Source organism: Odocoileus virginianus, unplaced genomic scaffold (genome assembly GCF_023699985.2).
Source record: "Odocoileus virginianus isolate 20LAN1187 ecotype Illinois unplaced genomic scaffold, Ovbor_1.2 Unplaced_Scaffold_17, whole genome shotgun sequence".
NCBI classification, from domain to species: Eukaryota; Metazoa; Chordata; class Mammalia; order Artiodactyla; family Cervidae; genus Odocoileus; species Odocoileus virginianus.
Window position 1 is genome coordinate 802,858 of NW_027224279.1, and position 22,700 is coordinate 825,557.

Genomic DNA, 22,700 nt, shown 5'->3' on the forward strand with positions numbered 1-22,700 from the left:
GTGTTCGTGGAAAACTGGCGAGATCCGAGAAAGTTTGCAGTTCAGTTACAGCCATGCTGATGATGCAGGGTGTCACCAGCGGGGGAGCCAGGTGAGGGTGTGTGGGGACTCTGTATTGTCTCTGCAGCCCTTCAGTAGCTTTCACTTCAAAAGAAAAGACTCTACAAGTCTTTGGCTGGGGTCCACTTACTGCTGCTTCGTTCTGCCACGTATGATTTCCAGGTTCTCAAAAGCATCGAGGTCAGTCCTGTTTTCGGGCCAGGCCTGAATCAGCAAAAACCCTATAAAGCAGAAGGAAAGTTCAGACACATACCACTTAGAAATTTCTATTTTGTATGAGACATTATTTGGAGAAGGAAATGGCAACCCACTCCAGTATTCTTGCCTGGAAAATCCCATGGACGGAGGAGCCTGGCAGGCTACAGTCCATGGGGTCACAAAGAGTCGGATACAACTGAGCAGCTAACACACTTAATGGTACACACCTGTAATTTCTTTTACAGTTTTTAGAATGTCCAGCTCTTTCGGGTCCAGAGGAGCCGTATGTGTGAAGGAGTCACTGAAACAAGTAACAGAGCCGTCAGTAACAACCTGCCGTGAGCAGAGCAGAGCCTGTTTTTCTGCGGTATACCAGTAACTTGATCTTTACTTACCCCTTGAATGCTACTGGCAGGATATGAAGATCTCCACTGATGGATGTGCAGTTTCTGTAGTGTTTAATGTTTGTAGCATTTATGGAAAGTGTGCCTTTAAACTCACCGATTCCTATTCCGTTACAAACTGTAAAGAGAGGTGTTTATTCCATTCACAAGTGTTGAATCAGTAACAGCTGTGGTTCCTCAGGGAGCAGGGAGAGAAGTGCAGCCGAAGGAGTGGTCGCTGCCACGCTATCCTGCAAACACTGCAGGCTCGCCCGGGACCAGGGGCCAGAGCGGGGTGTGGGGTCACAGTACAGGAGATGCCATGCCTGTCCTCACTGAGCTTGCCTTCTCCTCCTCAGCCTTCCCCACCTGGGCCACAGTCCAGCTGCCCCTGCGGACTCCAGCTCCTCCTACACGACAGCTGCCCCCTGGGCCGTTGGTCCTGCACGGGGATCACACGTGTGCCCCCACTAAACCCTCACTGCCTTCCCTTGCCCTCCTCTGGGCTGCAGCTCAGTTTTCTAATGGAAAGAAACAGTATGCATAAGTTTTTTAACTAAAAGAGCAAGATGCATCCATGGAAGAAAACCTTGAAAACAGGGAACAAAGAGGAACAAAATGACTAGAAATGCTACTGTGTAACTTTGATATTTGAGAAAATTTCCTTCCAGTTATCCTCCATGGTTGTGTCACACCACATATGTAGCTGTTTTTTTTTGTTGTTGTTTTGTTTTCACTTAGTATGCTGCGAACATTGTCCTATCAGTAAAACATTGTCCTATCAGTAAAACCATTCACAAGCATGGCATCACCGATGCGATGGACATGAGATTGAGTAGGCTCTGGAGTTGGTGATGGAGAGGGAGGCCTGGTGAGCTGTAGTCTATGGGGTCCCAGAGAGTTGGACAAGACTGAGCGACTGAACTGAAATGAACTGAACTGATATCATAAAGAATACTATAATAAGTCTTATCAGAAAAACTGCTTTTCTTCCACAGGGCCTACTTAAGCCACATGCTTTGATCTCTGTCCTACTGTGACATCAGTCTCAGATGCCTTTTTCTGCACTCTGAGCTCATTTATTAATTTATATCCACTCCCTAATTTCTATCTTAAATGTCATCTCCCTCTGAAGCCCATTTATCTGTTGTGGCTCTACTTCTAGAATCCACAGTGCAAATTTTGGTATCTCTCTTTCAAACTTTATCTTACTTTGAAGAATAATCATGGAAGATCTTATTGTTCAGGGTGAGGTCCCTTCCCCTTCTCCAGGCCTCACCAGGGACATGGTTGCCCTGTTTCTCCATCTCCTTCTTCTCCATTCTGTCTGGAGTCCTCACTGCTTGGGCTGCCACCTGGCCATGGGGCCCATCCCACCAGCCCCATGGAATCCCAGGCTTGCCCCGGAATGCATATACCTCACTGTGGGTCTGGGAACGGGGTGGCGAGGCTTGCTTAGGATTCCAAGGCTCTGGCTGACAACAGAATGAGGGGGCTTCAGCAAAACAAGCCCTGAGGCAGATGCCTGCTGATGGGAACTTGCCTTTTAATTACAGGTTTGGAACAGAATTCTACATGTTTGAGAGAATATTCATTCTCTCTCCGCTTAGGCGTGATGGTGATGGTGGGGTTACCTTAATTTCTAAATGTGGAGACAAACTGTAATTCACCTCTAGATCTAGCAGATCTGGAGGAGTTGTGGACCATCAACACACATGTTCCCACCTTTGTTTCCCAACATCGCCCTACACGAAGGGACCTCAGTTGGCCACTACTCCAGGATTTGAACTGCGGGTGGGTAGAAAATAGAGCATAATGATTATAGGTGAGTCAAAATGTTTTCTGAGCACAAAATTAACAGTCCAAAATCAGAAATAATCTCTGCTTTTATTGATCCATTTGAGGATGCTGATAGTAACCCTCTCTCTTCAGTGGCTGAACTCTCTTCCTTCCTCTCCAGGCACCACTTTATGCCTTATTTTCTTCCTTGCATGTTTCCTCTGCCTGAAGATTTCCTGGAGCCAAAGGATATCCATTTCTCAGGGCACTGACCCGCCTGCCACACTGGGAGCGCATGGGTCTGACTTCAGACTGAAGCCCTGTGAGCTGTCCCAGCTTGTCTCTGCCAATCCTGGGCATTGGTCCCTTGGCAAGGCATTTAGATCCTCTGTGATACAGTGCCTCACCTGTAAGGGGGATCGTAATGGCACAGACCTCCTAACGGGGCTGAGGGACTGGATGACGTGGAGCGGGGAGGCTCAGTCTGCTTCTGAAAGAATGCATGGGGCAGTGGTCAGTGTCAGCTGAAACCACAGACACTTCTTAGGACGGTGGCATCTGAAGCAGATGTTCAAGTAAGCTGCATTGAAGCTTTTTTTTATAGCAGTAAAATAGTGGAAACTAATGATCATATAGGTCATGGTAGAGGGACTGTGGACAGGGTTAGGGGCGTGCCCAGCAGCTGCAAAGCAGAATAAGGAAGGTTCACATGATGTTATCTGCAGTGATCTCCAGGGGATGCTTAGAGTGTAGATGTGTCTTCTGTGCAAGTGAAAGACGTGTCCTGGGCCTGCCACGCACCCAAAGGACCTGGGTGCCAGCTGGGGAGGCTCCCATGGGCCACATGGGAGATAGTCTGGACATCAGAGTGAATAATGTGAGGAGGGATTATCATAAACTGAATAAAAAAGGGTTCAGTGAGCTCACATGGGTACTAAGAAAGTTACTTTGGGAAACAGAATTGTCAACTAGTAAATGTAGAAGAAATGACAGAAATAGGAAGTCATTCTTACAACCACCAAGAAATCTGACTGATGCAACTTCAGGCGAATCATCAGTTCTTCCATTGAGGTGGTTTAATCACTCAGTCATGCCCAACTCTTTGCAACCCCATGGACTGTACCCCTCCAGGCTCCTCTGTCCATGGAATTCCCCAGGCAAGAATCCTGGAGTGGGTTACCATTTCCTTCACCAAGGAATCTTCCTGACCCAGGGATCAAATCCAGGTCTCATGCGTTGCAGGCAGATTCTTTAGCACTGAGCCAGAGAAGCCACAGAGGTAATGAGATGAGACCTGTGTCCCCCTGGTGGGACACTCTACCTGCAGTGCTCCATCTGCGTCCCGCCCCAAGGAAAACATGATCTGACCAGACAGGGGCGGTCGGAGCAGCTGGCCTTGACTCCTCACAACATCAGAGGAAAGAGGGCTGAGAAACGATCTTGAATTAATGAAGAGCCTGGACTTTCGATTGAAAAGCGGCTAAAAAGGATATATTGGGACAACAGGGGAGTTGAAATTAAACTGAAAACTAGAATCAACGTTAAACATGCGATAAGAGTGAAATTGTCTTTTGTTACTTAGGAGAATACTTCCTGTTTGTACAAAAGTGTGTTGGTGAATGCAGGGTGAAGTGTTATAATACCTGTAGTCCTCACAGGACTCAGAAAACACACAGAGAGACACAAATGCGGAGAACAATGTGGTGGTTACTGAAAATTGATGAATTCAAGTGCAGGGCATATGGGTGTTCATTACACTATTTTGCAATGCTTCTGGGTGTTTGAAAAATGTCAAGATAAAAGATAAAGTGCAGGAAAAGAAGGGATAAATTGGCATTGAGGACACCCCAGGGATAGAGCACAGCAGAAAGGAAGGGACATGTTTCTGAGCTTGGAGACTCCCTCAAATCTGGTCTGAGGATGATGCTGGCAGTCTGGGGGCAGGGAGCCCAGCCATGACTGGAAGCAGAGAGGGCCCCGTGCCCACACCGGGCAGCTTCCCACCTTTGCCACAAGGCCCGTCACACTTTTTACACTTGCGGACACCATCTTCTTCTACCTCCTGGCTGTCAGAACTGCAGGCGCGGACGCATGAGCCGTGGTCTGTCACCACATAGTTACCTGGGGGACAATGAAAGGAAGGTGGTGAAAGCAGCACCAGGTGTTCTGGGCATAATGACCCTTGATGACGGGTGATTCTCTGGTTCTGTTTACTTCAAGGAAAAGAAGGAAAGGCTGTAAACAGAGAGGAGTGGGGTTCAAGGTGTTCATGGCCTCCCTATCAGGCTGCTGCTCACTGGTGACGATGCTTACATTCAGGACTCACAGCTGAAAGTTTAACATGTATTTTAAAAAGTCACCCGAAACAAAGACCACACTTCTCTTGGCCACCCTCATCCCCTCGGGCCTCTGTGGGTGACTGGGTACACACTGTGCCTTCCGTCACTCAGGAAGAAGTAACTTGTGTTCATAATCAACTTTTCAGGAACTCTCTGTTTCTTTTGACTTCCCCAAGTGGATCCTCGAACCACTGGACGTTTGTCTGGACGTTTACTGGATATTTGTCACTTTCCTTCTATAAATTGTCTGCTTTTGTTCTCTGAGGCTCTGAGTGGTTTCCTGTGGATTTCACATTGTCTCAAAGATTATATCTGTGTCATAATTGTGACAAAGTTTTATCTTGTCATTTACCTTACAATGCCTTATCTGTGGGTTTTTTTGTTGCTGCTGTTCCAAATTTTAAAAATTTCATGTTCACAAGTCTGGTAGCGTAAATCTCACCTTCATAGTTGTTCTTAAAAATTTTTTTTTTTTTTTTTTAGTTAATCTTCCCTCTTGAAAATCACTTCCTCTACTATGAAATCACTAATGTTGCCATTTCCCTAAATACTAGGGTCTCCTGTAAAGCACAAATAAGCAAAACCCAAGCCCCAACAATTAAACAAAGCCAATCGACAAGCAGAAAACTCTTCTGTGCTCCTAACGGCACAAACATGCCCGGGTTTTTAACCACTAAAGAAGGCCGGTCTCCCAACCTCTCTCTCATTTAGGCCTTATAAACACCTGCCGAATACAAGAGCCAAACAGGGAAATGGCCCAGCGGCCCTGGGTTTGTGCCGATCAGACCATGGAATGTTCTGGGCAACCATGCCTGGGCTCAGGACACAAGAAGCAACTGGGGGTCAGAGCGGCAGTCATCACCTCACCTGCCCGGTACGGAAGAGGATACAGGGACCCAAGGACCCCGGAGTGGGGGACATGGGGACCTCCGCAGGACACAGAGCGGAAACAGGTGCCTGGCAATGAAGGGGCTCCCGAGGGACACTCACGGGGACACTTCTTGACACAGGTGGCGCCAAAGCTGTACTTCCCCAGCGGGTTGACCTTCATCTCGTAGGTGGTAGGGTCATAGAGCATGAGTGGCGGACATGTGTCCTTGCAGGTGGCTTCATCACGGAACCTGCGGCAGACCTGCCATGAGAGGGGCGGTGTGAGTGCTGGACTCCACGGTGGGCGGGGCCACAGCCCTCCGTGTCCAGGTGTTCGGTCAGAGCACACGTCTAGTAAAGCACTCTCAACAGGGGCAGAAAGACTGTTCTCTTAGAAGCATGTTTTTTCTTAAATACACTGCTCCAGCTGTGATGGTTTATGGATTATGAGGAGGGAAAAACACATCTCTGTTAACTTTCAAAATAAGGCAGAGGTTCACACGCTAGAGTAGTAACTCTAGAGTGAAATTATTCAACTTCACTTACATCCGATTTCCCTCCTAAACAACACTTGAGGATACATTTTTGAATTTATTACCAAACACAGAGAACTTTGGCTGGGGGCTGCTGTGCAGACGGAATCAGACCACACACAGAGGGGTCCTGACCGAGAGCCTGGTATTGCCTCCCTCCAGCAGCCTGGCAGAAGTGGCTCAGACCAGTGGGATCCAAAGCCCAGGGCCCCTCCAGCCTCCGGAACATGAGTTTCCCAGGTTCCTAAAACCCATAGACTCTTTGGTGACACCAGAACTTGGTCAGGCTTTCCTCAGTAACAGGGACTACAGCGAGGGCTTCAGCACCCTCATGGGGTGGGGAAGCAGCAGGAAGCATCTGAGCCAAGTAGAAAGAGCAGAGGCTTTAGAGGCAAAAGATACAAATGGAGTCCAGCTGTCCTGCCACTGAGGATCTGTGTGACTGCCTAATTTCACTGGGTACATTTTAGGGGTCCCTGCAGCCTCAGCTCTCTAGGTTGTAATGAGAATTGAGGGAACAATAAATGGTGGTGATACTGGTGCTGGCCACAACAGACATGAGGGACAAATAACACACAGCTAGTATTTGGCTCTGGAAAAGGCAATGGCACCCCACTCCAGTCCTCTCGCCTGGAAAATCCCATGGGCGGAGGAGCCTGGTGGGCTGCAGTCCATGGGGTCGCAAAGAGTCGGACACGACTGAGCGACTTCACTTTCATTTTTCATGCATTGGAGAAGGAAATGGCAACCCACTCCAGTGTTCTTGCCTGGAGAATCCCAGGGATGGGGGAGCCTGGTGGGCTGCCGTCTATGGGGTCGCACAGAGTCGGACATGACTAAAGCGACTTAGCAGCAGCAGCATTTGGCTCATTCTATGCCCTGGTCTCAGGTGTGGATGTCACATACATTGTGCCCTTTAGACCATGGAACAGTAGGTGAGGTCACATAATTTACCCAAGGTCACCAACTAGGTGGTAAAGGCCGGTCACTGAAAGATGCTTTGTTACCTGGCAGCTGCAAACATCAGTCAGCACATTTCAGTCAAAGGGAGGCCCCTGAACTTCGGGCCACAGAAGCTGAGGTGTGTCTTACCAGGCAGTCACTCTCCCGCGGCCCCGTGCAGCCAGCGGCACACTGGTTGTGACAGCAGTCGCTGGGGGACCTGCCACGGCAGCGCCCGGAACACTGCTGGGCACAGATGATTTTGGTCACTGAAAGGAAGCAAAGGCCATCGTGAGCTGCAGGGTCAGGAAGGTGGAAGGATCACTTCCCAGGGGCCCTGCAGAGCACTTGCAAACGGTGATGAAAGGTTGATAACAAGGATGAATTTAGTGAGTCTACGCTGAAATTCCCAAACATTCATGTTCTGCTAAACTCAACTATCTTGATCTTTCTTACTGTATGTTTTCTTTTTTCTACTTGTTTCTAATCACTTAGGAGAACTGACTCAGATTAACTCTGGACTTTCAGACTTGTTAAATTAGAAACTGACAAGAATTGAGTTTTGGGGTAATAGAAAGGATGCACAAATAACATAATGCCTGCCAGAAAGCAGTGTTTAAAAGGGCATAACAATCACATCACCATTTGACTTAAGGACAGATAAAGCTGACATGTCCCTAGATTTCCTGGCCATTCATGGTCTTAAGCTAGGATTCCTGCAGAAAAATCTCCTTCAAGAAGCTGCTCTTGCTTCTCTGGAGGTAGGTAGGTACCCAAAAGAGGGGCAGGAAGGGAGAAGACACAAGAGGTGTGCTGCAAGAAACACAGACAAGCCTCCATTTCCAGGAAAACCAAACCTAGTGTTTAGAGAGAATGACTGCTGCCTGGGTGGCGGGCCTGCATTGATTCACACCAGGCTGGAGTGCCAACACTAGCCCATGCAGGGAGATGTGCAAGACTGTCATTCATATAACGGCTAACATCTGGCCTTAAAAATCAACAATGCCTGGAGTCTTCAAAGGGAAAACAAATATCAATACCATCAGCCAAGTGTAAGGGGAGAAGGTGGCCAGTGAAATTCTGTTCCTGACTCACATTTCTGGCAGTTCTCCTTCCCAGCACCCCAGCAGCTTCCATTGAGACAGACTGGATCACACTTCGGGCCTAAAATATAAAAGCAATAGTTAAATTCATATCATGGGGAAAGGGAACAAGAAACTGATAGCACCTGCTCAAGCTTCTTAGCAGAGCTACAGCCAGAAACAAGAGCTTTCAAATTCCTTATTCTCTGCTTCTTCAACTGGTTGGTTTGTAAGATGATTTAAAAAGACTTTCATGAGGAAAAAATCCAAGGGACTTAATATATGTCCCAAAGTCTCCTACAGTCAGGAGAATTCAGTCTCTGGGAGAATTTCAGTTTTAAATGGAAGAGATGATTTGCCAAGTGACTGCGGGACGAGGGCACCCCTTCAGTATGACCAGCAAGGTTTATAGTTGATCCCAGGGGTGAAAGGCACTAGTGCAATGCTGGTGCTTCTCAAAATCCTGAGAGATGGGAAGCTGAGCCCCACACGGATGGTGTCAGTCATACATTGGGAGAAGAGACAGACAGACAGACAGAAAGAGAGAAACCTAAGAGGAAAGAGCAAAAGTAACAGGTAGGTATGTTCAGTGTGGTTATGTCTGTACAGTACAGACACCACATTACCTTTCCTTTTTACCCTATATGTCACCATATTTTCAAATTTCTATTATAAGCATATAAGTTTATAAAAGAAAATATTTAAAATAAAAATGTTTAATGGCATCTTTCCATAACACAGGAAATATTTACCAATTAAGGAATTCAAAGTCTGTTTATGATTATAAACTTCTGCGACAAAAAAAGAATCATAGACATTATTTAAAATATGAGTAACAGAAAAAAGGAAAAAGAATTGAGGATCATCCAGAGGTAATCAATATAGGCATAAGTATAGCTATATATAAGAATTAATATCACACTACACATTGCACTATAACTTAATAATTGATAATACATTATGACAATTTTCCATGCCTTTAAATATCCTTCTACCTACCTAACATGCATTTTTAATGGCATGACTGTACCACAATTTATTGAACCAATCTCTTATTTTTAGACCTAAGTTGCTTTTGAGATTTATTAAACACAAGGATATAAGGAATATGCTTGAACAAAAATATTTTTCTGCATCCCTTACAATTTTCATTCCTCTCATTTTTTCCTTAACATTCTTAGACATGATGTTCATAGGCCAGAGGCATGCATACTTTAAAACTTCAATACATATTGCGAAAATTAACTTATATGCTCACAAGTAGACTATGCAAATTTCTGTTTCTTTGCCAATATAGGTATTGAAAAATCAAAAGGAACATATGTCTTTAGCAAAGGCAAAAATGATGCTTCTTAATTTTATTTTAACCATTGTAATACAGTGACAAATAATATTTTACTTTATTTTTGGCTGTGTGTGTGTGTGTGTGTGTGTGTGTGTGTGTGAAGGGGAGAGGGGAGCTGCTCATGTCCTTGACCCACTTTTGGAGAGGTGGTCACATTTTCCTTAGGATTTAGAAGAACTACCTTACATAGTCACATAGCAAGAATATTAACCTTTTCAAGGCAATTAGATGCTGCGCAGTATTTTCCTGTCTGTCAATAATGTTTTTTTATATGGAAGTTTTCTTTTATAGTATCTAACTTTGGATTTCCTTCAACTTGATATTATAAATATTTATTTTATGTTCCTTTCTAGCACTTACATATATACTCAACATTTGTTATGTTTAACATGCATTTGGAGTTTACAATGGTATATGAAGTGGATTATAGATTTATTTCAATTTCCTCTTGAGTAAACCTACCCATTCTAACTTCAAATTCCAAACTACATCAATAATAACATAATATTAAGTAACTTTTCTGTCCATAAAACACTTAAATCATCTTATGAGATTTTTTGGGTAAAGATGAAATGAAACAAGATCTCAGAAGTCATTTGTGACCTGAAAGTGCCAGTTGAGAGGAGCAAGATTCTGAATTTGTCCCTGGTCAGGTAACTAATGAGGAAAATACAGGTCATAGGTGAAGGGTGATTTTGTAATTTCCAGTGTGACTAACCTAATATCCTTAGTTCCTTAAAAAAAAAACCGTTAATAGTTCTGTCACTTAGATATTTTTCCTTTAGTAGTTACATCCAGAATAATATATTAAATAATTAATTCTTTTCTTATTTGCTTACAATGTCATTTCTTTATGGACATTTGATTCATCTAGGCTGTCTTATTTGTCTATGGCTTATTTTTATATGTCTACTCTTAAACCAACACCACCTTGGTTTATTGCTCACAGCTTTGTAATATTTGAATCTTATTATTGCATAAACCTGTTCACCATTTGTCTTTCCCAACATTGTCTTGCCAGGTCATTTCTGCAGCTATGGTGTGAAGAGGGCAGGTGAGCTATTTTGGGTGCCTGATTTGATCTACAGTAAACCCATATTAGGCTCACAGCCTTTCCATGTCAGTTTCTGTTGTTGTTGTTTTTACAAATGTACACAATTTAACCTCCCCACTGGTCATCAGATTGCTGAGCAAAGGCTAACCTCCATCTCTGGAAAATGCAAAATTCTACACTGTAAAAGAAAGCTTTTGCTTTCTTGCAAGCAAAGTAGGTCAGGTGGGTATCTGTTGGAATAATGCATTTACAAAATCAAAGGGCTCAATGCCCATGTTCACAGCAGCATTTTGTCCATAATTGTCAAAAGGTGGAAGCAACTCAAGCAATTCAAGTGCTCATTGACAGATCAATGTATAAACAAACGAAATATTATTCAGCCATATTAAGGAAGGAAGACCATTCTGACACATGGTCTAATTTGGATGGCTCTTGAAGACACTGTGCTCAGTGAAAGAAGTCAGTCACCAAAGTACAAATTTGTCAAATTTGTCACAAAAGGACAAAAGGATTTCACTCATCTAAGGCACCTAAAGTTGTCTAATTCATAGGCTGAAAGTAAGATGATGGATGCAAGGCCTGGGGGTGGAGAGTTAGTGGTCAGCAGGGACAGTTTCAGTTTGGCAAGAGGAAAATACATGATTGGTGGTGATGGTTGCACAATGATGTGAATGTACTTAATGCTACTGAACTGTACACTTAAACATGGTTAAGATGGTAAACTTTATCTTAAACATATTTCATTATAATTAATCAAATCAAAGGAGAAAAAGCAGAAATCAAAGCAGCTTTAATTGATTTTTAAGATCCATATCAGCTTCAAATTCTAAGACCAAAAACACCAAAAAGAAAAAAAAAAGGACCCATGCATCCACTGCACAGTTGTAGGAAAACAGGGAAGCAGGAAACGGTGATGGCTTCTTATTTTAAAGGCCTGAAAGGTGAGGGAGATCAGAAAGGGAGCAGACTACTTGGAAACTGGGGTCTTCAAAGTTTCCCACGAGGTATGTCAAGGGTGCTAACGGGGAGCCTTGACCTGCACCATGGTCCTGGCTAGCTCCTCCCTTGCATAGGCTGCTTTTTTGATGAATAGTGGGGACTAGGTCATGGGCACTAGTTAAATATGGACAAGCTTACCCCTATGTGCTCCTTAGTTCTGCTGGGCACTCCATCCATGTGGAAGTGCCCAGGACCTATGAGCAGGAGGGCAGAATTGAGCCTCAAAGCTTCCACAGGGCCTGGTGCCGCTTTGAGCCTCAGCAGAAAATCGGAAACTACAAAAGCCTGATTAGTTTCCTAAAACAGGATGAGAGAAGCCCCTTCCAGGGCTGGCACGATGGGCTTTTCTCAATGCCACATGAGAGCTCAGCTGCTGGCGGGGGTGGGGGTGTGTGTGTGTGACCTGTCAGCAAGTGAGCTGTCACCATGAAAAACAGACCTATTTCTCTGTCTTAAATAGGTGCTCTTCTAGTGAGCATATAATCTGTTTACTACTTATTTTCGCTGTAGATTCATGTAACTTAACATGAACTCTGCCTTCTCTGGCTCGCACCCCAACTCCGCAGCTCCGCCCTGCCTTATGAGCTGCAATCCCGGGGTGAGGGTGGGGGGAGCACTGAGGAATACTTACAGTTGCTCAGCTGGTTCTGAAAGTCCCCTGTCATGTTGCTTAGAAAGTCAGGGTTGACGATGTCCCGCCACTGGATGGTCTCCACGTTGCAGAGGACAGGGTTGTTGCTGAATCGCACGGCACCTTGCAGAATTTCTGCATGAGAAAGGAACCCCCATGAGCAAACTTGCCATCCCTTCTAAACTCTTGTGAAGTATGCATATGCTTCTTCACATTTTGCCTTCAGTTCAGAGATGGCAGCATGCAAATGAGACTCCCTGGAACTGCAGTGGGGCAGTGGAAAGTGAGCTGATGGATTGGGTCTTTGAACAATGAATGACCAGAATTGAGAAATCTGGGGCCATGGGAAGATAACGCTTTGGTCATGTAGCATGAATGACAGTTATACAGTAAGTCAGTGGTCCCCAGGGAGGCTGGCTGGCCCTAGCTGGACCGGAGTGACTGTGTGATGACAATGTGAAAGGGCAGATGGGACAGGAAGGGTGGGTGGAAGGGAAGATGCTCTGAGGAGCTTGGGGAAGCGGGCAAAGTGGAGCAGGAAGGATCTGTATGTGTGATGAAGAGACTGGATGGCCAAGAGAAGGCAAAGACATAAAACTGTTCAACTGCTCAAAGGAAGAGCTGGAATGACATGAAACACTAGGGCCGATAAGAAAACTTGAGCAGGAGCAGAGGGCAAGTATTCCCCCATGACACTTATGCAAACATTTACTGAATGACTCCTGTGCACAGAACAGCAGCGAGTGCTGTGAGGTATGCGCAGATGAGTAATTCTTGCTGGCTCCTCTCTAAGAAGTGACAAGCATGTGGGGGGCAACGCACAGTCAATAACCTCCTGTTCGCAGAGGGCCATGACCCATGAGGAGGCTGGCACTGTGCCAACTGGTTTACATGCATGCATGCTTAGTCACTCAGTCGTATCTGACTCTGCAACCCCATGGGTTGTAGCCTGCCAGGTTCCTCTGTCCATGGAATTCTCCAGGCAAGAATACTGGAGTGGGTTGCCATTTCCTCCTCCAGGGGATCTTCCTGACCCAGGGATCGAACCTGCTTCTGTTGAATCTCTTTACCACTGTACCACCTAGTAGTCAGACATATGCATGGCCTGAGCTATTCCCCACATGGTCCTTTGACTGTAACTCAATTCTAGATATGTAAGTAATGCCAAGTATCCCAGAGTGCGAGAGGACACAGGAAAGGAAGAGTTTTTCTGGGGAAGCTCTCTTTGACTGTTGGAAGGAATGACATTTCTGGGAAGAGAACATGTGGAGGAGCCCAGATGGAAGTGGGCTCTGCGGGTTCCAGGCGGACAGACAGCCCCAGCAGAAGCCGTGAGGGGCCAGGTAAGCAGTTCCTTCAGCAGATGGCGGGGAGGGTCTGCAGAGTCACAGAAGGCAGGCTGGGGGTCGGAAAGGGCCGCATCTTGGAGCTTTGGGTGTGAAATCAGAGATGACAGCTGGACAACCAAGTGAAAAGCTTCACTCAGGAGGGAGCCAGGGGCAAGGGATAAACTCAGGAGAGGCCAGAGCTGGAGACACAGGAGAGCTGGGGCTGCAGGAGCCTCAGGAAGACAGACCAGGAACGAGAAGAACAAGGGGACAGCAGCAGATGAGCAGAGGCCCGTGTTAGTCATCAACCGTTGTTGTTTAGTCACTAAGTCATACCCGACACCTTTGCGACCCCATGGGCTGTAGCCTGCCAGGCTCCTCTGTCCATGTGATTCTCCAGGCAAGAATACTGGAGTGGGTTGCCATTTCCTTCTCCAATAACAGCATGTAATTCATGTCGAACAATCCAATTTAGAGGATTATTTAATAAAATTAAATAATCTGAATTGATACAACCCCAATACTCACAACCGAAATAATACCAAGCACAGAAACAGCTCCCTGGGGCTTTATCTGCAGTAATTCACTTAATCTCCTCAACAACCCTGGGAAGTCTGTTAGCACTGTCCCCGCAGCAGGCGCGGGAGCCCTGAGGCCATCCCATGAACGCCGAGCCCAGGAGCTGACCCGGACGCAGGCTTCGCGGCGCTCGGACAGTCAGCCCGCCCTGCAGCTCAGCCTGGGGTCAGGCCCCCTACCCGAACTCCCCTGCCGTGTGCCTCCGCTCCCATCCCCCTTTAGGGTTGGCCCCAGCGCCCATCAGAGCCGCAAGCCACGGGGGAAGGTTAGGACTCTGCCGCACGGTCTGGGCGGCCAACGCTGGCCGTTTCCTCACTCCTGTGGGAATTCAAGAGGGTTACTTTGACCATTTTGTTTTTTGTAAAATGGCAGAGCAAACCACTTGCTCTGAAAGAAGGTTAGGAGCATTAAATTAAGTTGCCAATTTAACATGGCTGGCACTGTACCTGCCACAATCATTATCTTCAAATTTTAAAAATCAACTTGCCGTTTTTCCTTTATCTTCCACCGTTTCCTCTCACAGGACCCTCATAAGTGCCCTCCTCACAAGAATTCAAACTTCACCTGTAATACCTTTATTCCCTATCCTTACAAACTTAAAAATGGCTTTCTGTGTAATAGCATTACTCTGGAAAATGTCTCAGACAGCAGTTGGGTTTTTACTCTTGGTGCCTTATGCACGAGGTCCAGGCAGTAAGACTGGCGGACTACCTGAGCATTCCAGTTCCGTCATCCGGTCATACTCTCGTTTTTCCAGAACATTTACCATGTCTTACTAACTCTCTGGATACTTTTCCATGAACAAGGCAGAACCTGTACTTGGCTTAACTCTTCCCTTCCTGCCTCATCAACTACTGTCTTCTTAGAACTTCCACTCACTGTATCTTGCATATGGCTGGCATGCAGTACATCTGTGTGTCATGAATAAATGTCTTCCCTGAGTGGAATTCAGAAAAGCACCCAGTCTTTTGAGTACCGTCCAAGTCACTCTTCATATCACAGCCTCCCGTTCCTGCTCTCACCCTGTAAGTTTCTCAAGGGCAGCTCCCTCAGTCCGGTTTTGTTTGCTCCATAGTTGGATAAGACCGCTAAGGCATGGGTGTTTTCATAAAGCACATTTCCTCGGATGATCTGCAGGTTTTCCAGCGGAATCTTCTCCACTGTGTTGAGGGCAATGAGTACATAGCCAGCAACCTCCTGGATGGTCTAAGGAAACAAAACATGAATGTATTATTTCTCTTTGGAGGAACTCATGAATGCAAGATCTAAAGTGGGTCCAGAGAGCCCAGGACACCTAGCTGAGCAGGAGTGGTTGACGAATCATGTAGATGATTAACACTGGACCCCATGGGAGGTAACAAGATTTATAGTGGTTCCTGCTTTTTTGCCTCTTGAGCTTGACAACAGTAACAATGGACCATGTGCATTACTGAGGAATGCTGTGACTTTCATTTTGCCTGGTGTTTAACAGACTCAGCAGAAAATGGAAATGTTTTACTAATTTATTTTGTATTTGTCTTGCAGGCTTTCCATCAAAAACAAACAAACAAACCCAGAAGAAAACCAATCAAATCCTAAGTTTAACTACACCAAACTCAGAAGCTTTTAAGGCTGGCTCCTATTGGCTCACTGGAGCCTACTGCAAAACATATGGGAGTTTTGTGAACTAGTTTTTAAACTCTTGGTAGCCAGAAATCAACCGTAGCGGTTGATTATACCAAGAAAACAGGCAAGGGCTACAAAGCAGGTATTCTTTTTTTTTTTCAAACACAGCCAGTATAGCAGGATACCATGGCTGCAGTGCTGATTAAAAGATTAGTGTCCACAATGATAGCAGAATGCCAGGCTAGTCTGTTTCTCTTTGCTATTCTTTTATAGCTACAACTTGACACTATCTGGTAAAGTGACCTTTTCATAAAACTTGCATGCATAATTTCCTTATGGTTTGTAATTGCCACAGCAAAAGTAAATACAATGTCAATGAAATTCTGCCAAGGCCTTATTTACTTATATTTACTTCTACTGTATTTGGGTAAGGATCAAATTCATTGAACTAACCTTGAGAAAAGAAAGGTTGTAACTACTCTGCATGTAGGTAATTTCCAAATTCCCAAGGACCACCTCACAGTTGTTGAACATCCTCTGGAGGCTCAGAAAGTGGTCTTCAAAAGTGCCCAACTGGGTGAGCTTGTTACTTGTCCCTTGGCAAACTGGAAACAAGGGAAAAAAGGTATCACATGAAATAAAGTAGAAAAACTAAAATAAAACAATCTTCACAATCTTCAACTAACTGCACGCTTCAGTGACTGAGGATAGTAATTCTGACTGAAGGCCACTCAGGACAAACATGATAAACAATGTTTAAAAGTTTATATAAGATGCAGTTCAAACTAAGGACTAGTTCATCTTTATAATGCAACTGTTTGAAAATATTAAAAATTCAAGGAGAAACAGATGAAAACCCCTGGAAATCTTTGAGACAAAACAGTCTATACGAGTTTTAGTAAAATGCACAAAAAAATAGACAATAATTGTATATTTACAATGTTAATAAATATATAATGAACTTTTACTTTGCAAAAAGATAACATGTCACATTATTATGCGTTGAAAGACTATTTACAAACATAGTTTCCTACCACAACTTTGTACAACCTAAAATCAATAACAAGAGTGTAAATTTAAAACCATTGACTGGAGACAAAAAATATGCTAAACTGATGCACCGAAGAATAAAATCAAATATTATACAAAATTTAGAAAGTAACATGAAAACACACTTGGTTACTAAGAAACCAGCATGTCTTTGTGTCTGCCACACTCTAAGGAGCCCGCCACCCAGGTGGAGGTGCAAGGGTTTGGCATTAATAGCTGGGATGTGGCCTCGGCACATTTAACGCCCTGATGTTTTCAGCTGTCAAACTTAATATAAGAAAACATCTTAAATTGGGGATGAAGTCAGACTATGAAAATACATTTGGTAGTCTATATTTAAAAGTAAAGGAGAGGATTATAATAAGGCCATGTTTATAAATTAGCTCTTTGAACAACATGAATAGACAAGCATAAGAAAACAAAGAGGTTTGGGACTTTTGAAGCAGGGAGCTGGTAAGCGACTGTACTTTGAGCCAAAACTATCATAAGTGAGGAAATATGGCCTCTGGCTTTGGAGGTTTGATTCAGACCTGACCAGGCAGGGCTGCAATCTGCAACTAGGTGGTTGAGCACAAAACCAAGAGCAGAGTCAATATGTGGGGACTTCCTGCGGAACTCTTCCCAAATCTGCATTGCTGTTTGACAGGCTCTTTGCTCCCTCCCCACAGTAGTGTTCTGCAGAGCATCACTTGACTGCCTGCTCTTGCATTTTGGTGCCAAGGCACTGAGCACATGTTCAGACACCACATAATGAACGTGAAGCATTTACACCACCATTAACTATGAAGCAACCCTTACTTCCTCTTTGACTTTGTGGGGATTTCCCTCTTCTCCCCTTCTGTGGTCTCATTCAAATGTGGTAGTAGAGAGAACGCTCACAAGGGAACTGCAAAGGCTCACAAGACACAGCCCCCTGCACTGGCTCCAGGGCACAGCGATTCCATCACTCTTTCCACCATAACACAGGACGGACCCAGCATCTCTGGCTGCCTTCCCTTACGAGTGTGGGCTGCTCTGATTGCGACCTCAAGTTGGAACCGCTGTACACAGTTGGCTGCAGTGCATGCACATGAGGCCAGACTGATTTCCCAATTCTAAGGTTCTTAAAGATGCCAGCATCAATGGAAGTGCAGGATTTTCACAACAACAGGTAACCTTTCTGGCACACCTTGAAACAAAAGTTGCCATCCAACTGATGGACTATGGTCCCTAAATGTCAGCCTAACTGGTCAGCTCTGGTCTAGGCAGCCCCAAGTACTGGTCATGCCCTTCAGGCCAGCCAGGTGACCAGTGATGAGTAGAACTGAGTGTTGGAGCACGTTTCTGAAGGGTTTCTTCTGTACGCAGAAGGGTGAAAGCAATCACAGATGTTTTCATTTTAAATGCTCAAAGATATTCATTTGTAAATTTCTCTTGGCTGAACTATTTTTATTATTAAATTATGTGAAAATGACTTTTGTCAGTTAAAAAGGAAAACACGTCAGGTAAGTTTACCCTGTTAAAGAAGAAAACGATGGCAAAAGGACTACACTTGTGTTTTTATTTATTCTTTCAAAAAGTGCTAAATGAGCACTGAAAGGATTTATTTGATGAATACCTACCATGACCCTTTGCTATTTACAATTACTATAAGTTACTTTTATATTTAAAAAAAGATGCTATATTTGGAAGACAATAGCAACATTACACATTATTGATATGAATTTAATTTGTAAAACATTTTGGAAACAACTGAGCAAACTGTGCATACAAATAAATATGCTTAAAGTCTATGTCATGATGATTCCACTTTGGAAAACCTATTGGAAGGAAACAGACCTAAATTTTCATGCAGAATGTTGATATTTTTTTAATAATGTCAAAAAATTGCCCAACTGCCCAACATGTTTATTCTCAAGAAAAAGCAGCCAACACACTACTGGACTGAGTTGAAGGCAAATCCATCTTGAGTCCTACTCCTGGGCTAATGACTAAAGTATCAACAGAAAACATGACAAGGCTGCTTATTCTGAGGCTTCTCAGCCACACACAAAAAGGGAGACAGCAGGTCTGGGGTGAGGATGCAAGTGGCCTGGCCTGGGTTTCTTGACTGAACAAGGCATATTTGGTATACATACCAAATATCTCATGTTATGTAATATAGAATATTTAAATGTGAGACCATTAAATCAGTAATATTGAAAAATAAAAATCACTAACTAGCGAGGCAGACTTAAGGCAAACTGAGAGAGGGAAAGCTCCGCGCTCAGCCAGGAGAAAGCTTCTGGTTTTTTTTTTTTTTTTTCCATTTATTTTTATTAGTTGGAGGCTAATTACTTTACATCATTACAGTAGTTTTTGTCATACATTGAAATGAATTAGCCATGGATTTACATGTATTCCCCATCCCAGTCCCCCCTCCCACCTCCCTCTCCACCCGATCCCTCTGGGTCTTCCCAGTCCACCAGGCCCGAGCTTAGGTTTTTAAGCAATTTTTATTCAGAGAGAAATTCAATATTACCTTAGGCTAAGCCTTTGAAAACCAGACAATTAAAAGTGTTTGTGTCAAGCTCCATACAACATGCTAGAGATCTGCTTTCCCTCCTGCAAATCTGATGACAAATTCTACTGAAACAAGAAGGGGGCCTTCAAAGCAGTCAGCTTTTCATCTTCACAATTTATTATGATGATTCACAAATGGACAAAAACCTAAAAGAATTGTACTGTGAACATCCTTAAAGTAGCATTTTATTATGTTAACTTTAACACATACATCCATCTAATTTTTTCTATGCATTGTAAAGTAAGGCACAGATAGCAGTACCCTTCATCCTGACATGCCACTGGTTACAGTTCAAGATTACTGACGGCGGTTGTTGAGGTAACATCACAAACTGTGAGATAATCAGTACTGTACTGTGAACATCCTTAAAGTAGCATTTTATTATGTTTACTTTAATACATACATCCGTCTAATTTTTTCTATGCATTGTAAAGTAAGGCACAGATAGCAGTACCCTTCATCCTGACATGCCACTGGTTACAGTTCAAGATTACTGACGGCGGTTGTTGAGGTAACATCACAAACTGTGAGATAATCAGTATTGTACTGTGAAAATCCTTAAAGTAGCATTTTATTATGTTTACTTTAACACATACATCCGTCTAATTTTTTCTATGCATTGTAAAGTAAGGCACAGATAGCAGTATCCTTCATCCTGACATGCCACTGCTTACAGCTCAAGACTACTGACAGTGGTTGTTGAGGTAACATCACAAACTGTGAGATAATCAGTAATAAGTGTAGCACTGATGAGTTTCAACAAACACATGCAGCTGTGTAACCTATACTCCTGTCATGCCCAGAACATCACGGTCACCCTGGGAGCTCCCTCACGGCCCTGCTCAGACACCCCTGCCCCAGACACCACAAACTGCAGATGCGCTTCCAGTTAGGGCAGTTCTGCCTGTCTGGGGGCTTCTCACAGAATCACACGGCACCCTAGGCACCAGGGTTCATGTGGTGTCCAGAGTCAGGCTGTTCTCGTTCTGAAGAACCAACCCCACCCCCCAATCTATCTGAATTGAAAATAAAACAGTCTGCCTCCTTTAAGTCCTGAGACAGGCCTGATTTGACCGGGAGAGCCTATGGCTTTACTGTGTCGTGGCGGTGCACCTCTCTCTTTGCCCACAAGCCCGGGCAAATCTGTGAGGCTAAGACATAACACTGAAACAGGTCTCTCCAGATTTTCCCAAATCCACTTAGATACTTTTGGAATTGCCTAATTGTTTTAATTTGCTTTCTCTATGCTTTAATGGCAGCCAAGGTAACTGGGCACTTGCAAAGCTCTCCCCGTGGCCTCCAGAACTGTCTGTTTTTATTATTGCCTCATTTGCCACAGAGCACCTCATTTTGAAGCAGCAATAACATCACACTGCTCTGGGTTTGGACCAGCGGGGTTTCCCAGGGCCGCAGCGCGGAGGATGGGCCCCTGCCCGCGCCCCTCCCACCACCTCTCCCGGGCTCCCTCCCCCGCCCTCTGGTCCAGCCAAGCCGCCCAGTTTCTTCCAGCCACCAGGTTCCTGCCCCCCGTCAGGGCGCTTCCATCTACTTGGAACACTCTTCCGTTTCTCCTCAGGTCTTTGCATTTTTGTTTCCCTTTTGTCACTGAGATTCTACCTCAGTGGACATGACATCCCTTCTGAAAAGCCTGTTCTGGGACCAGGTCAACTTAAGTCCCCACCATTGCATTCTATCACATTTTTCTGATTTCTTTTCTTCTTAGCATTCATCACTACTTAAAGTTATTTGTTTATTATGCAAATACAAAGAGTGGGGAGAGGTGGAATACACACATATCTCCTTGGACTGACTGCTGGGATGTGAATACACATGTTGTGTTTACATTTTAATGAAAGCAATGGGCTGATAGTGGTCAGGTGACCAGAGTCTTGGATGACTTGACACGGATCTCTCAACCTTTCCTGTTTCTGTGTCTGGTGGTAGAGAAGGAAGCAGGATGTCTCAGAAGAGTGTCAGTCCTCACAGCTTTCTGGTTGTTACTGTAAAATCATTCTAGGCTAGTTAACATATTAGATTAAGCTTTAAAAACCAAAGGAAGATTTTGCCCACTTTCATCCTGAAAAGGTTTAAGGAAATCTCAAGATAGTAACATAACGGATTTAAAAATAAATAAGGAAAAGATACTCAGTTTGCTAGAGGTTTCATAGTATCAGGATTAATCATTTCTTTTGCCTTACTCAAATTGTGTTATGGTGGCAATTTCAAAATGTGTATGTTTATACATCTGAACTATTAAAAAATGCACAGAAATGTTACTGGAAGAAAAAGTTGTTAACAACAGTCTTTAATGAATTCTGGGTTTGGGGTGTTTTTCTTATTGCCTCCTTAGAGTTTCTGCATTTTTCAAATTTTCTACAGTGACCATATGTTACTTTATAATAAAACATTACTGAGGAGATAATTTACAAAAATCTGTGTTGAATAGGGCCAAAAGAATGACACTTTTAATAAAATACATTTCATAAAAATGGAGAAATGTTCTTCAAAGTTTTGCATATTATTAATTGAATGGCTTTGTGGAAGTGCTTTAAAAATTAGAAGTAATCAAATGAAAGACTAGATAGAGAAACTGTTAGAAGGGTAAGGAAGCTGCAGGTTGTTAATTTCATTGATATTCAGAACAGCTGCATATGGTAGCCCTTGGGAAAAGCCAGGCATTGCAGAGATTTGGTGTCTCTTCAAATAATGATGGAATTGAAGAGATTCCATGTTCCATTTTCTTCCTGATCTATCAATATATTTTTTATATTCATTTCAGGGAGTAGAGAGTAAATTTATCCCATAGGAAAATGTTATAAATTGTGATTACAGCATCAGACTAGCCTGTGAAATTTATTTAATCCATACAAGTTTGTAGGAATGTTGACCTACAGTTAAGTTAAAATGAAAAAATTGGGAAAATAAATAATAAAAGTAAATACAAATATGATTTTAAAAAAGTACAAAATAGTATTTAAATTTTCATTGTGGCTTTAATAAAAGGTTTTGTGGAATGGGAAAAGTTTCATTATAAATTTGAAAAGATTTTTATTTTTCAAAACTTCATATTTTATCAACAGTTTCTTATTTGATCATATTTAATTTCATACCTAATACATAGTCCTCATCCTGTAGGCATCCAAAGACTGTTGTCAAACTGAATTTCAATCTATATTGCAACTTGGAAATGCACATATAACACTCAAAAAGTCCTCTTAAATATTTGGTAATTTGCCATGTGCATTATAATACGTCTACTGGACTAAACGTGCCAAGCCTTGGCATGATCAACACATCCACAAATTCATATCTAAGCTAACAAGCAGAAGACTTTAAAACAACACCTATTTTGTTTTAGAGTTGGGACACAGAGTACCTGGT

General features: G+C 43.6%; 1 protein-coding gene across 1 annotated transcript in view; it reads right to left on the reverse strand.

Annotated features, from left to right (window-relative positions):
- EGFR (epidermal growth factor receptor) overlaps positions 1-22,700 on the reverse strand; it is a 209,749-nt gene that overhangs the window by 57,568 nt on the left and 129,481 nt on the right. Inside the window, exons 2-11 of the mRNA XM_070462898.1 lie at positions 16,181-16,332; positions 15,145-15,328; positions 12,216-12,350; positions 8,200-8,268; positions 7,255-7,373; positions 5,750-5,891; positions 4,425-4,541; positions 654-780; positions 486-559; positions 191-281 (exon numbers count right to left, since the gene is read on the reverse strand). Coding sequence (XP_070318999.1) covers positions 191-281; positions 486-559; positions 654-780; positions 4,425-4,541; positions 5,750-5,891; positions 7,255-7,373; positions 8,200-8,268; positions 12,216-12,350; positions 15,145-15,328; positions 16,181-16,332 — 1,210 coding nt within the window. The remainder of the gene's footprint in view (positions 1-190; positions 282-485; positions 560-653; positions 781-4,424; positions 4,542-5,749; positions 5,892-7,254; positions 7,374-8,199; positions 8,269-12,215; positions 12,351-15,144; positions 15,329-16,180; positions 16,333-22,700) is intronic.